The following is a 15,222-nucleotide window of genomic DNA, read 5'->3' on the forward strand; positions in this document are numbered from 1 at the left end:
ATAAAATAGTACACTACTGTTTTTTCTTTTTTAATCTTACACTTTTTAAATTGTCCTTATTTGATTTGACCGCAATTTTGGATTATTCTATAGATTATTTTGTTTTCTATTTTTAGAAAGAGCAATACTTAGCACCCAAGTCCATCTTTTCATTCCTCTCCATATATAAAAACTAACTTTTTTTCAATAATTTTCTTTTTTTATATAATTGGAGTGCCACAATAGATGGGTCATACACCCAATTTGATAGTTTAAAAAATTTTGAAAACCAAAAAAAGGCATGTTTTTTCAATTAAGTCTCTAAATACATATCTATACATCTTAATTTTTTTTTTAAAAAAAATATGCTTTAATATATCATTAACTATGTAGAGTTTATCCCTTTTTTTACTTTATGAATAATTATGATGTGTTTGGGATATTACGAAAATGAATAAATATGAACTTAACTAATCAGTGCAATTTGATGTCAAAACGTCAAGATGGCCGAGTTGGTCTAAGGCGCCAGTTTCAGGTACTGGTCCGAAAGGGCATGGGTTCGAATCCCATTCTTGACATTCTTTTTTATGGTTTTTCTTGGTTCTTTACTATTCTATCCAATTGAGACAAAATAGTTATTTTAAAAAAGTAATAATAAATCAAAAATTTAAAAGTCCAAAGTACCCCTAACACATAGATTTTAATTATAACTACCGAAATTACCAATATATTTTTAAAACATATTACCAATTGATCTCCCCATAAAGCTAACCCTATTTTTGAAGTTGTTACTTTCAACATTGAATGAATAGACAACTCTTCCCTTTCCTATCAGTGAACTCTTTTCCTCTTCCCGTACCTTCCATCTTCAAGGTTCTCCTCCATAGAAAGTGCAACCAAAAGTAAACAAAAACCCACCAATGCAAACTTGAACCTTGTCGAAAATTTTGTCTAGGCGTTTGGAACTCACAAAATTCGTTCCTATGTAACGACAGCAATCCTGAGGCAGTGACTGATGGTCGGCAACTGGTGCCGGTAAAAAAACGAAAGAGGAGAAAAGAAGGAGAGAGATCGGAGAAGAGAAAAAACATAACGCCCATCGGAAGCTAGTGCCGACAACAACAACGAGGTGTTGCGTGCAGCAATGACTTGGTTTGCAGTCGAGTGAGAGACGAGAGGGAGAAAGGCGGCAAACTTCTCCTGTGGGTCTGATGCAGTTAACTAAACAAAAGAAAGGGGCTGAGATCGTGACGGTGAGTAAGGGGAAGAGAGATTTCGTGTGTGGGGAGCAGCTCATATAGGGATTTAGGGTTTTATTGTTATTGTTATTTTATTTTTCTTTTCCTTCTCCCCCTTAAATTCCCAATCTTCCAACAAAACAAGTTTAAACTCCCAAATCCCCCCATTAAATTTTAACCAAACTCTCATATCTTTTATAACTTATAATTCATATTTCCAAAATTATTTTTTTGGCAAAAATATCTAGAATTTAACCTAAATAATATGACATAATTAATTTTAAATTACCGTTTGTTTCCTTTTAATTATTCTATCAATGAAGCAAATCTGAAGTGTGAAATTTTGTTTACATATCTAGTCATTCCTATATATTGATAAATATCATTAAAATTTAGAATGATGGCCAATATTTTATAATATTGCACAACGTTTTTATCTATAAATATAATCTAAACATGCAAATCATGATTGAATGAATGAGCAAAAACATGAACCATTAAGGAAAAAACAATTCTATGCATAAATTCCATAACGGAAAACAAAAAACAAATAAAGTGATCATTTAATTCTTTACTAATATACAAATACAAAGAGCATGTAAGAACAAACTTTAAAAAGCAATATTTTATTACACAGTTATATATGATTATGTTGTAACAAATTTATATGAAAAAATTAACATGTATTAAACAAATAAAATTACAGTGTAACTAAATTGTAAATGTATGAGAAACAACATATAAAGTATAGTAATAATATATGAAAAAATTAATATGTATTAAACAAATAACAAATTTATAAGTACTTGAAACAAATAAAACCAACAATAAATATTCACAATGAAAAATATGAGGTAAAAATGCACAAACAAATAAAAAACCAAACTCAACCAAGTTTTGGATTTTTACATGACCTATGATTATGACCCTTACTACCACAAAGAGTACAACATACATGACCTATTCTCTAAGTAAGACGGAATTCTCTTTTTTCTAGGTCTTCCAGCCAAGCGCTTGACTTGAGAAGGACGAATGGGGTTGTCGTTCAAATTACAAAGACTTCAAAATTGTTGTGCATTACCAATAGGTCATGTTTCCTACCTATATAGGGGTTATTTTCATCCTACTTACCATTAAACAAAACTCTTAATCGTTGAACAACCATAACAAGAAAGCATTCAGCATAGAGGATGAAGAAAGCTAGGGATACATGTTGTATTCTAATATTTTATGTTTGAAACAAAAGGAAGATAAATATAATATTAAAAATCATTTAAAACATGCGAATCTTGGTTCAGATTAATAGAAAGAATAATATAAATAAAAAAAATCTCAGTTAGGATAATTAATACAATATGATATTTTAAATTTCAAAACAAAATTAGTTGATGTACAAGATTCGAAAATTGAACAACTACTATATCTCGAGATTTATGGTAAATTAAATTATCAGCTTGAAATGATGATCTTAGTTGACGTTGAAAGTTTGTTGGGATATATAGTTGAGCAATTAATTAATTATAGTCTCATTAACAAAGATGCCGAATTAATTACACTACAATTAAAAGGGACAATGAGGACATTTTAGGATTTCAAAAAATTATGCTCACGTGAGGTATATGTGTTTTGCTATATTGTCTTGCCTTCTGCTATTTTTTCAAATGATAGTGTAATTACTGCTATATACCTGATTATTCTTTTTTTTTAAAAAAAAAAAAAAAAAAAAAAAAAAAAAGACAGTAACATGATTGTTATACTATGTTATAAGATTGTTTGAAAAATTCGATGACCCCAAAAATCTATCAACCCAATCCATATGGTTTGGGTTTGGGTTATTAATTTATTTGGGTTGGATTAGATTCAGATAGAGATATTCGGGTATATAGAAGTAATTATACTATCATTTGAAAAAACAGCACAAGGCGAGATCCTTTTGAATTATAGCGAAATGAATGAATGTCATGTAAGTCTAATTTTCGAAAATCCTAAGATGTTCTCATTGTCCCTTTTAATTGCAGTGTAATTAATATGACATCTTTATTAATGACATTGTAATTAATTGTTCACATATATCTCCCAGCAAACTTTCAACGTCAATTAAGATCATCTTTCCAAGTAGATAATTGGCCATAAATCTCAAGATTTAATAGTTGTTTTGAACTTTCGAATCAGATTTAATAGTTGCTTTGAATTTTCGAATCTGTACATCAACTAATTTTCAAAAGTTCTTTTGAAATTTAAAATATCAGATTATATTAATTATCCTGAATGAGAGTTGTCATTTATATTATAATTTCTGTTATATTTATTATCCTTTTGTTTTAAACATAAAATATTATAATACAACACGTAGGCCTAGCTTTCTTCATCCCCTGTACTAAACCCTCTCTTGTTATGGTTGTTCAATGATTAATAGTTTTGTTCAATTGTAAATGGGATGAAAATAATCACTATCATAACTTCCGATTTATTGAAATTTTTGTTGTTTAAAGCACATCTTTTAACCATTTTATCGATCTAATCCAATCTAAGGTTTTTCTAACTTCTGAATATATTATTTCTCGATTAAAAATGTATCATGATGGTTGTAGCAATCCTAATGTTATTAGGATCATGGAAGATAAAGATATATTATGGTTCTTGTCGTTTGTTTCAGATTGCTCCCATAATGATGTTTGTACTAAAGTTGACCATATTTCATCTTGTCAATCAATTTCTCCAATTACATTGCATACTGGGTCTAGCAACACTAAAATAGGTTCCTTGTCTAAAATGTCCAATAACACCTGTGATATTGTTAACCTACTAGATTTAGATTCGTGTGTCATAGACTTCACCATAAAGGAAGGTTTTATTTCTAACAACAAGGATGCATTAAAGAAAGTTACTTGCTATTAAACATAGTTTTGAACTTAGGACTGCTCGCTCAAATCAAACGTCTCTTGAACTTTGTTACAAAGACACTTCTTGTAGTTGGTATCTTAGGTCATCTAGTTATAAAAAAAAGTGGTTTATGGATTGTTCATAAGTTTAACAAGGTTCATAAATGCTCTATTGACATTGTTAAGGATGCTCATAGTCGGGCCAAATGTTAACACGCTACTTATGTTAAGAAGTTTAATTGTAAGGAAGATTTAGGCTTGCATTGTCTCTGAATTAAGTGCATCAGCTGTTGGGGAGACTGATTTGTTATCGAGAAATCAAGGAAATGATCAAACGAATTTTCCCTAGACTTTTCTAGAAGAGGTCCACTAAGTCTCTCCTTGAGTTTATCAATTACCTCTAATTTTCCTTCTAGGTTTATCCGTAGGGGTTCATCCTGCTCTAATTTTGGCATTAAATACAATGCGTCCTAAAAAACCCCATAATAAACATATTGTAAAATCGTAGTATTATTATAGTCGATTAGAGGTTTGAATGATATATCATTCAACAGTGTTGGGTTTTATGTCCTAAAACTCGTGGTATGTAAAAATTGAATTTATTCTGAAAATTCAATGAAGGTGTTATTGAATAAATCTAGTGCTTGAATAGAAATCCAATAAAATTAAAGTCCCTTGACTATTGGATGAGTACTTGAACGTTATGTGGAGACATAAAGGTGGATCAGGTTCGAATAAATAGTCAAAATGATCTATAGTACATTGATAAGGTTAGATACCTTATTCTGGTAACACTATTGGATACGACCTGCTCTGTAGTTGTTACAAGGAGTTATAAAGTGTTACAAATGAAGTGATCCGTTCATGTTGGACATGAGGAGTGGGGGTGTCCTTGTGCAAAAGAATCTGTACAAGATCAGACCACGAAATGAGTCACTTTTACTTTATAACACTGTTTACTGTTTAAGACTAACTATTTCAAAGCGATGACCTAGGTAATTTGACCTTAATCCTGAGCTAACTATGAACTCCTGTTTATCTGAGATTGCCCCTAGATTTGTATAGGTGAGGGTTGACTCAACAGCGCCGGCTCAATATGACTGCCATTTCAGGGGTGAAACTGGATAGATAGCTGGGGATATAGGGTACAAGAGGGAATTCACTCCTACCCGCTTTAGGAATAGTAGAGAGGTTGTTCCCTTAAGTGCTGATTCTGGGGCTTGAACAAAGGACTCGCCCTCTCATTTGGCATGAGAGGGACTCGGTTTTGTGATTGGATCACAAAATAATTATTCATTAAGGGATCAATGGGGACTTAAGGAACAAGAGACAATTTCAGGGGTAAAACAAAGATTTGACCCAGCCGTCATTGCGAACAACCTTTGAAGAATTAACTAACTAATCATGGTTATATCGAGTAGACATAATATATCTACAATGATGGGAGTTCAACTATGAGTTTTAGTGGAGTGACCCATTAGTTAACGAATGGGGTTAGATCGGTCTAATGAGATTAGCCAATTAATCTCGGATCATTGGAGCCCATGATATATAGGTCCATGAGGTCCCCCTACTAGCTCGAAAATGGAATAACTCTAGAGTAGCATGATAAGTTAATTTGAAACGTTCAAATTAGAATCAAACGGAATTGGAGAAAATATATTTAAATATGATTTAAATATATAAAGATGAATTTCTGTAAAAATTAATTTAATATTAGATATTAAATTAATTAGAATTATTTAAATTGTTTAAATAATTATTTATTAATTATATTAGAAAATTAATTTTTGAAATTAATTTGTAAAATTAATAAATTTTGAATTTAGAAATAAAATATGATTTTAAAATCAAAATGAATTTTTGGAAATTGAAAAATTACACAAAATCGAAATTGGGTTTTTCAAATCATCTTCAAAGTAGCTTACAAGGAACCCACCTTCTCCTTTGGTTTACTTCAAGCTGAGCTGCATCCCATGCAGCACGTCTCTTTGCATGATAGTTTGCAATATATTGAAGAGATTGGAGTGAAGAATGGATGAGGAACCGATTGAATTTTTGTTGAAATATTCGGATGAAGAAGGTATTCTTCAATGGGTTCTGTTTAGTGAGCTTTCTCCATATTCCCTTTGATTCCTGCTTATTTTGAGTCTCACAACTCAATCTAGCACTAAGAGGATAGTAGGAAAGATATTGTGGTGGTCTACACAAGAATTCGGAGGATTTAGCAGCTGAAAATAGAGATTTCGTTGGTTCGGCCCAGGTATGTTCTTGAAACCCATTATACTTTGTTTTTAGCATGTTTCTTTTCAACCAAAATTAATGAATTAGAGTGCTTATGGATCATGTTCCTTTCCACTACATGCTGGTATCCATCCAACAAACAGTATATTGGTTTTAGTAGAGAAATGTGTTAATCTAACAGATTAATTAAGGTGTAATTATATTATTATCATCATAAAACATACAACACCACCATATTATCCTTACTCACATTACAACATAACTAGACATATTAAACCATAACTTTAATTTATATGCATCCAGTCAGTCACATTACATCATATTTTCAATTTATATTCAGTATCCAAACATATAATTAACAAAATGATTAGTTCTAATAAAAGTTATTATATGTAGTCTTTCGAGCTTCCCTTTTTGTCTTCTTTTTCCTCTTTCATTCTCCTTCTTAACTATTGCCTTCAGGGATTAACATTCTATTAGAATTTTGTATACATCAAACTATTTTATAAATTCACTTGAGAAACATTATCTTTTTTATTTGTTTCTGCAATGGATGAATCTTCTGGTTGTGATGTTATTGCTTCTTGGCTATTTGTTGGCCTTTTAATCTCCTCATTGCTATAATTTTCAATGTCTTCTTTTGTATGTTCTTGATTTTCTATTTATTCCATAGTCTCATCATGTGTTACTTTCATGTTATAATGCTTCAATTTGAACATAATTATGGCCTAATTTTATTATTTCATACATTTTTCTCTTCAATATCTTCTTCATGTTTGTTAGTATCACTTACTCTTGTCTTTCTTTTACCCTTTGCTAGCCTTTTCACATTTTGCTACACAATGTAGACATGATTTCAAGGCGTCTATTTAACAATTGTTATATGAAATTACATGAAACTTTGATTACCTTTGTATTTATTTTTTTCCTTTTAGGTGTTATGTTTACATCAAGGGCCATTTTACTCATTCCTCTTTTCTTAGATTGTCTTTTTGGGTTGATTCTTTCAACTGAAAGACTTGCCATTGTGTTATTTGTTCTTTGTATCAATGCAAACAATCAATTCATAGTTTTATTTATACAACTTATAGCTTAATATCTACACTTTGATTATGTTTGGATCAAATCTCGAGCGGAAGCGTATAAACACCTTGCATTTCGATTTTTCGATTTAAATGAAATAAAATCAGCATAGAAAACAGAACCAAACAAAGGATAAACATGTAATAAATCAGCATGTTAATTGAACAGTAAAAAAAGGGAAGAAGAATATCACATACCTTCATTGATTCTCTAACTCTTCGTGATTTTCTCGTCGCCTTCTCTATCTAACAATGGATACTACCGTAAGTGAGACCTCGTTATTCTCTTAGGAATCTAAGGGTAGAAGAGTGGTCTCTACACCTTGGATGAGGAAGAAAAATAGAGAATATGGAGAAGATAAATTGTTATAGGAGATTAATTTGGAGGCTAAAGTTTCATTTCACCAAATGAATTCCTTTACCCTAATTTGGGCAAAATAACAAATTTATATGGAGACTTTCTCCATAGCTTTCCAAAATTACACTTAGTGCTAATTTAATTAAATAATAATTATTTAATTAATTAGCCAATTAATTAAATAACCATATTAAATCTAATTTAATTAATTAATAAACCTCATATGTTTATTTGCCTTCACCTCTCAAAATTAATTAATTAATTCTCTATGATTCAAATTCATAAGAATTTAATACTTGAATCCTATTCAAATGTTTCTCTTTTAATTATAAATCATGTCTATAATTAACCATATCATATTAATCTCATTAGTATGTTATTCCATCAATTGATTTGAACAATTTAAATCATTCCTCTTTTCCTTTAGTGCGCTAACAAGGGGACTTTATAGACGTACAGATCAGAAGCTATAATGATATGAGATTAATTAATTAAACTCTTTAATTAAATTAATCAATATTCATTAACCACCGGGCACTCCACTAAAGACTAATAGCTACCTTCTTCGCACTGTAGATATATTTCTGTGTCCACGAATATAACCAATAAGAGCAAATTAGTCATTTGCAATTGTCCATAATACCAATTGGGTCAAATTACCGTTTTATCCTTGGGTAATCTCTGGATCCTTAAATACCAGTGCTCCTTTAATGAACAACTTGTTTATGATCCAACCAATAAACAAAAACCCCTTTCGGGCCAGTTGGAGGGTAGGGTCCTTTGTTCAAGTCCAGGAGACACCACTTAAGGAAACATTCATCTATTTGCCCTAAAGTCGAGAAAGAGTTAATGTCATCTTATATTATTTGTTCTAACTCCTCACTCAGTCTTATCCCTAAAATGGTAGGCTTATTAAGTCAGTGAACTGGCCACTCTCACCTATACAAATCAAAAGACAATCCCTCGTGAACAGGAGTTCATAATACACTCGGAATTAAGACTAAGTTACCTAGATAATTTAATTGAAATACGAACCAAACTAGTTAACGAAGTTACATCTAATGGTTACTATTTTGTGGTCCGGTCTTATGCAAACTCATTGCATAGGATACCTTCATTCGTGTATCACTTACACGAACGTGTTGGATAATTGCATTTGTATCAAATACAAAGTGGACTGTATTCCTATTATCACCAGGGTAAGGTACCCAATCTTATCCCTATACTATAGACTCTTGAGCTTTTTTTCTTGAACATTGATCTCTATATGTCTCCACATACAGTTCAAAACTCATAAGGCAACTCTAGATGTTAGTTTCTTGGATTTAGGGTTATGAAGACTAAAATACAACACAATCAATAACATTTATAGAATTGACATCGATAACTCTTTATTGATGACAATCAATTGATAACATTTACTATCTGCGAGTTTTAGAGCATAAAACTTGACAGGTTATATAAAATTACCTCTATAATCTATTGAATATTATATACATAAAACACTATTCTTATTGAAAAGACAAATGTACCTCCTCGTCACTACTTAAAGGGTGTAATGATTCAGTTTTTTTAGGCTTTCTTCCAGTTATCCCTGCAGCATGCGATCGATCACTACTTCTCGTATTCTTTTTTGCCTTCTCTTTTACCATCTCTTTTAGTAACATGAAGAAGATCTTGTTTTAAAATGAATTTATATATTTGATTTGTGATCCCTTGAAAATCAAACTTGATCTTTTTTTTAATCAAAATAAATATTTTTTATTTTTAATATAAAAAATCTCGCATATACATTTAAGGCAAAGAGTATGTATGTCAAACCTTTGTTGTAGCGCACTTCTAAAGTTTGTAGATTTTAAGAGTAGAGATTCGTCGTTGAATCCCTACTCCATTCATTTATTGAGTTCAAAGACTATATACTGCGCATTTCTGTTAGAAAGAACGGCCGGAGCACCTCCTATTGAAGACTACTTCATAGGTTTTGATGGTTTCATCCGATTCTTCTAAGTATCTCTTGATTTCTTGTGGCTTCTTTAGAAGGAACGGTCGAAGCACCTCCTATGGAGCAGAACCTTAAAGATGGAAGGATGGGGAAGTTTAGTATTTTGATGGGAAGAGGAAGAGATTTTATCTATTCATTTGATATTGGAAGTGATAGGTTCAAAAATAGGGTTAGCTTTTTAGGAAAGATAAGTCAGGTGGGTTTTGACATTTCAAAATGCTTGACACGTTTCCTATATCACATTAAAGGTATGTTAGTAATTTTGGGTGGGTGTAATTAAAGTATAACTAAGATTTTTTTTCTTAATAAGGGTTGTATCTATGTGTTAAGAGTACTTTGCACTTTTACAATTTTGAATTATTATTTTTTTAATTCCGTTTTCCCATTTTTAATAATGAAAAGTTAAAATATGTTATATTTCTTCTTAACTTATTAGCTTTGAAATTTATATATTTTTTTATTTATAATACAATTATATATACATATATTTATTTTGGTTTTATTTAATTTCATTATTCTTAGGATAATTTCTTCTCCAAAAACTCCTAAAAATAGTTTTTTAACACTTTGAAAAGAAAATTTCACTATAATTTGAAATTGAGGCATTAATCTTAATTCAATATATGAAAATAATTTAAATAAATGACCTAATTAACCCGAATCAACCCAACCCAAATGTTTCATGATTGGGTTGGATTGAGTTCATTTTTTAATAAGGATTATTTAAGTTAAAGAAATTTACAACCCAAACAATTGTGTTGGTAAAAAATCCTTCGACCTAACCCAATGGAACCCATGAACACCCTACTATATTACACTTCAAATTTTATTGATTTTGTTAGAGTATTTAATGTTAAATGTAATAGTTTTACATTATGTGTTATTAGATGTTACTTAGGTTTATTTTAGATGTAAAAGTCCATGGAGTCTATATAGACTTTGTATTTGTTCATACTTTCATCTCATTGTAAGGTTGAGAAACCTAATGTGATTATCCAATATTTTATCTATCTTCTCTCTAGATTTTTTTTACCTCTTTCTAAAATTCATAAATTTTAGAACCAAATCCTTACCCTTTTTTCTTTTCTTTTTCCTCTTCTTTCAAACATCAAAGTTTTTTTTTCTTTTTTTTTTTTTTTTGGCAAAGACAATGAATGACAATAAATTGAAGTTGAGGTCAAGGTATAGATAAAAATGCAAAAGACTTACACAAAACGAGAATCAAAGGAAATCAAGAAAGACAAGCACAATTCAAGAAAAAAGGTCCCAAGGAGGGTAATCATCGCAAATTCTCTTGATAGAAGTCCCAAACTACGAACAACAAAGAAAAACTTCAGACCACATAAACTGACTAACCACCTGGGGAGGACTCAAATATCAAAGTTATTAACACATATTTTATGTTAATCTAACTATGTTTATTTAACTCAATAATATCAATTTTAATAGTAATTGCTATACCATTTTTCATATCTCATTTAATTATGAGTATTCATAAGACGTCACGAAAAGAAAATCTAATTGGTGGTTTCCCACACAAACCATTCTTTGTATCTCAACCTATCCCAAACTCTTACAACCAAAAAACGTGAAAATTCCATTGTTCTAAAGAAAATATAAAACAGACTTTTTGGGTAGAGAAATTAAAAAACAAAAATTTGAAAACAATGAATTTTATAAAAACGGAGTTCTATATCATTACGTCCATTTGATAACAGTTTCAGAAATTAGATTCCAATTTAATCAATTATTTAAAATGTATTTAACACATATATTTATAAATCACATAACTAGCTATAGTTAATCATTACTATTTAATTGACAATAAACTATTATTAATTTATTTTGAATATGATTTATGCTTTAAAAATTATATAATAATTATTTTATAATATTATATACATATTATATTTCTTAGAAAATGAATTGAATTTATAACATGAGATATTATATTTTTAAATATTTTTATTTTAATTTAAAATAATTTTGCATTTAAAATTAAAAATTCAAAATATGTATACAATAAAAATAGTATTTTCAAAATTTACATTGTTTCGATCCCCGTTTTTAAAAATAAAATTTGGATGGTATGTCAAACACATATTTGCATAACTAAATCTGAAAATATAAAATTAAATCTTAATTCTCTACTAAATAGACTCTAAAATATCCTAAACATAAATAGATAGTAAGATTTATTGCCACAACAATAAAATTGACTTTCATAAAGATAAATTTCTAACTTAGTCCTTAAATTTTAATTAGTTGTGTTTACTTAATCTGTAAATATTCGAAAAGTTTTTAATGGTATCTTTAAAAACTTTAAAATGTAATTTTATACAACATTTTAAGTAATGATTAAATTACACGCAATATCTCAAAATTTGAAGTGAGTTTTAACTTTTAAAGTTCAACTTTGAAAATGTTAACATGGAAATCGTCTAAGACAGTTATATTTAAAAATTAATTGTTTGCTAATATTTAAACATTAACTATCCCATCAACTTTCATCCATATTTTTATAAAAGTAAATCAATATTTTCATTATGTTGTAAAAAAAATCTACAAAGCATTGGAATGATGCTTATATAAATATAATATAAATAATAACCATATTAATTTATTTACCAATTTAAATTTACTTTTTAACAATTATTTTTTTAATTTTTTATTTCAATCAAAATTTCCATAAATCTAAGGCTTCAATATTTTCATCAATACCCATATTTTAAACCTTGATTGAACCTCACAATTTTTCTTCCTTATTTTAAGTATTTATGAAGTTTTTATGTTATGATCAAAGTACACTATAAAAGTTACAACTCATGATATACTTGAAGATATAACTTCAAAATTCAATACAGATACAAACCAAAATGCACACAAGAACCCAATGAATTGGAAACTAGTGTTAAGCTTACAAATATTTTGTAGAATTTAAAATGGATTTGATATCGCATTCGATGTTACATCTCTTCAACATTCAATTTGATACCCGCTCCCATACTAAAAACAAATTGTAGAACTGTTGCATTCAAAAAGTAAAATAGTAAACATTAATACAAATATTTAACTTCTCAACAATTCCACTCCCTGTTTAGTCCAAAGAAATTAGTGATCTTACAAGTAAAAACATCAATTTCATATTTTATCAACTTCTAACATCGTGGACTCTACAACTAAATAACTCCCCAAACATAATTAAAGAACAAAATCACTCTTTTAAGGGAGCATAAACAAAATTTGTTTATGCATTAACGAGATGCTTTCTTATAGATGGATTAGTGCAAACTATCTTTTATCCTTTGATCCCCCAAGAACAAAAGGCTTCTAAACCTCCTAAAAATTAATCATAACCAATATAGACAAAATTATCCAAAGGATAAGGATAACCTCATCAACAGTTGAGAACAATAAACAAAGCTCCATCTAATCAGAGAAATTCTATTCTACTGTCAATTCCACAAGATAGATCATATAAGATTCAGCAACATAATACAAAAATCTTTAAAACGGGAGTTAAAAAATAACATCCCAACATTGTCATAGTAGATACACAATATCACAAAACAAGATCTCGGGAATTGATTTGTCAACAAAGTGAAGAATGAAAATGTGATGATCCAATTAAGCAAAAGAAGAAACACCTACTCACTATCAACACTAAAATTCTTAAATTCAACTCAAAACACTTCTAAACCAGAGCAGTTCCAAGGTTGTTTCTTTTTTACCCCTTCTTTTTACCTAATCACATCTTAACTCTTGGCAGCTAACTTTTCCTTTGCCTTCTGGATTTTCAATACCTTTTTCACAATCTTCTGCTCTTCTACGAGAAAAGCCCGAATAATCCTGCAATGTGGAAACAGCATTTATGCTCGGATACTTTGGTTACAGTAGGAAAAACCCAAGGAAACCAAAATATCAGGGTTAATTCAATGAAGCACATACCTTTCCCTCACAGCACTTCCTGACAACACACCACCATATGCTCGATTAACGGTTCTACGGTTCCTAGCCAGTCTAGACCTCTTGTATTCAGCAGGCCTCAAGTGGGGAATCTGTTCAAATGAAAGATCAAAACTAAAATAGAATACAGAGAGAAGAATATCACAACCGAGCCAAAATGATACCAATCGTTACAATCTCACGAGTATATGTTCAAGTGACTGAGAGTATACACACAACTTATATTCATGACCTCCAGCAATTAACAAAATAAAAACGCACTCCCACCCATCAGTACGACGCATGTCAGCTTCAAGTAGAATGACTATCCCCAAATGCACATGGCAATTATAAACCCCCGGAAGAATTCAACTTTGTATCAAGATAAACAACGCCTTTATTGATCAAAGATATAAAATCATACACACCCCTTGGATTCTCTTCCCCGTAACAGGACATTTGGGGCCGCTGGCTCTCTTTTTAGTGGTTTGATAGATCAATTTTCCACCTAAAACGCATCATTCAGGAAACCCATTATGCGGATTGATACTAAAATACTACAGAATGGTCAAGAAATGGAAAGGGGAAAAGAGATTATAAGAGCTGGAACTATAGTGAAGAGGGAAGAAAAATACCGGGGGTTTTGACAACGCGGTGCTGATTGGATTTGGTGGCGTAGCTGTGGCGCTTACGGTAAGTAAGTCGCTGCACCATCTTCGATTAAGCTTGAGTTGAGCTCTATGTGTCTCTGAGAAAAATCGCGGCAGTAGGAGCTGCAATTTGGCGGAGGAAGTTGGATATATAAGGTAAGGTTTTAAGCTTTTGAAGCCCTAGATCCAACGGCTGTTGTACGTTTCAAATTGACGATTGAGATTAGGGGTAAAACGGATAATTTAGGTACTCAGCATTGCAGACTCAGGAATCAAGACTTGAAGATAGGGAAGTTCAAAAAATCCGATGACCCGAAAATACCGATCAACCTAACCAAATCCAGTTGGGTTATCAACTCATTTGGATTGGGTTTGATTCAAATAAATGAAAATTTTATGAATTGAGTTGGTTCATGAGTTCACCTAATATAACTCAAACCAACTCAAATTTATTATTAACTTTAAAATATATTTTTTTATTACTTATAACACAATTATTTATACATATATTGATTTTTAATTTTATTTAATTTCAATATTTTTTTTAATAATCTATTCTTCAACAACTCTTAAAAGTAATTTATTTGCACTATAGAAAGAAAATTTTCACTATATATATTGAAATTGAGTTGTTAATCTTAATTCAATATAGAAAAATAATTAAATTAGATTTTTACATATTTATGTTTTGCTTTTTTTTAGAATAAAATTTTAAATAAATGACCCGATTAACCCGAACCAGCTCAACCCAAATATTTCATGGTTCGGTTGGGTTGGGTTCATTTTTTAATAAGGATTATGGGTTGAAAAATTTTACAATCCGAACAATTAGGTTGGGTTTA

At 30.1% G+C, this 15,222-nt stretch overlaps 1 protein-coding gene and 1 non-coding gene across 2 annotated transcripts; one reads left to right on the top strand and one right to left on the bottom strand.

Annotated features, from left to right (window-relative positions):
* The first annotated feature begins 476 nt into the window (after positions 1 to 476).
* Positions 477 to 557, top strand: TRNAL-CAG (transfer RNA leucine (anticodon CAG)). Its single transcript has one exon. It is a non-coding gene; the product is annotated as a tRNA-Leu (tRNA).
* Positions 558 to 13,263: 12,706 nt separating this feature from the next.
* Positions 13,264 to 14,595, bottom strand: LOC120079475 (large ribosomal subunit protein eL34). Its single transcript, XM_039033675.2, has 4 exons — positions 14,366 to 14,595; positions 14,159 to 14,238; positions 13,734 to 13,843; positions 13,264 to 13,634 (listed from the first exon to the last, which is right to left on the bottom strand). The coding sequence occupies exons 1-4, from the start codon at positions 14,442 to 14,444 to the stop codon at positions 13,541 to 13,543; spliced, it is 363 nt and encodes a 120-aa protein (XP_038889603.1). The 5' UTR covers positions 14,445 to 14,595; the 3' UTR covers positions 13,264 to 13,540.
* Positions 14,596 to 15,222: the final 627 nt, after the last annotated feature.

Source organism: Benincasa hispida, chromosome 6 (genome assembly GCF_027475165.1).
Source record: "Benincasa hispida cultivar pf3 chromosome 6, pf3_genome.v1.1, whole genome shotgun sequence".
Lineage (NCBI taxonomy): Eukaryota > Viridiplantae > Streptophyta > Magnoliopsida > Cucurbitales > Cucurbitaceae > Benincasa > Benincasa hispida.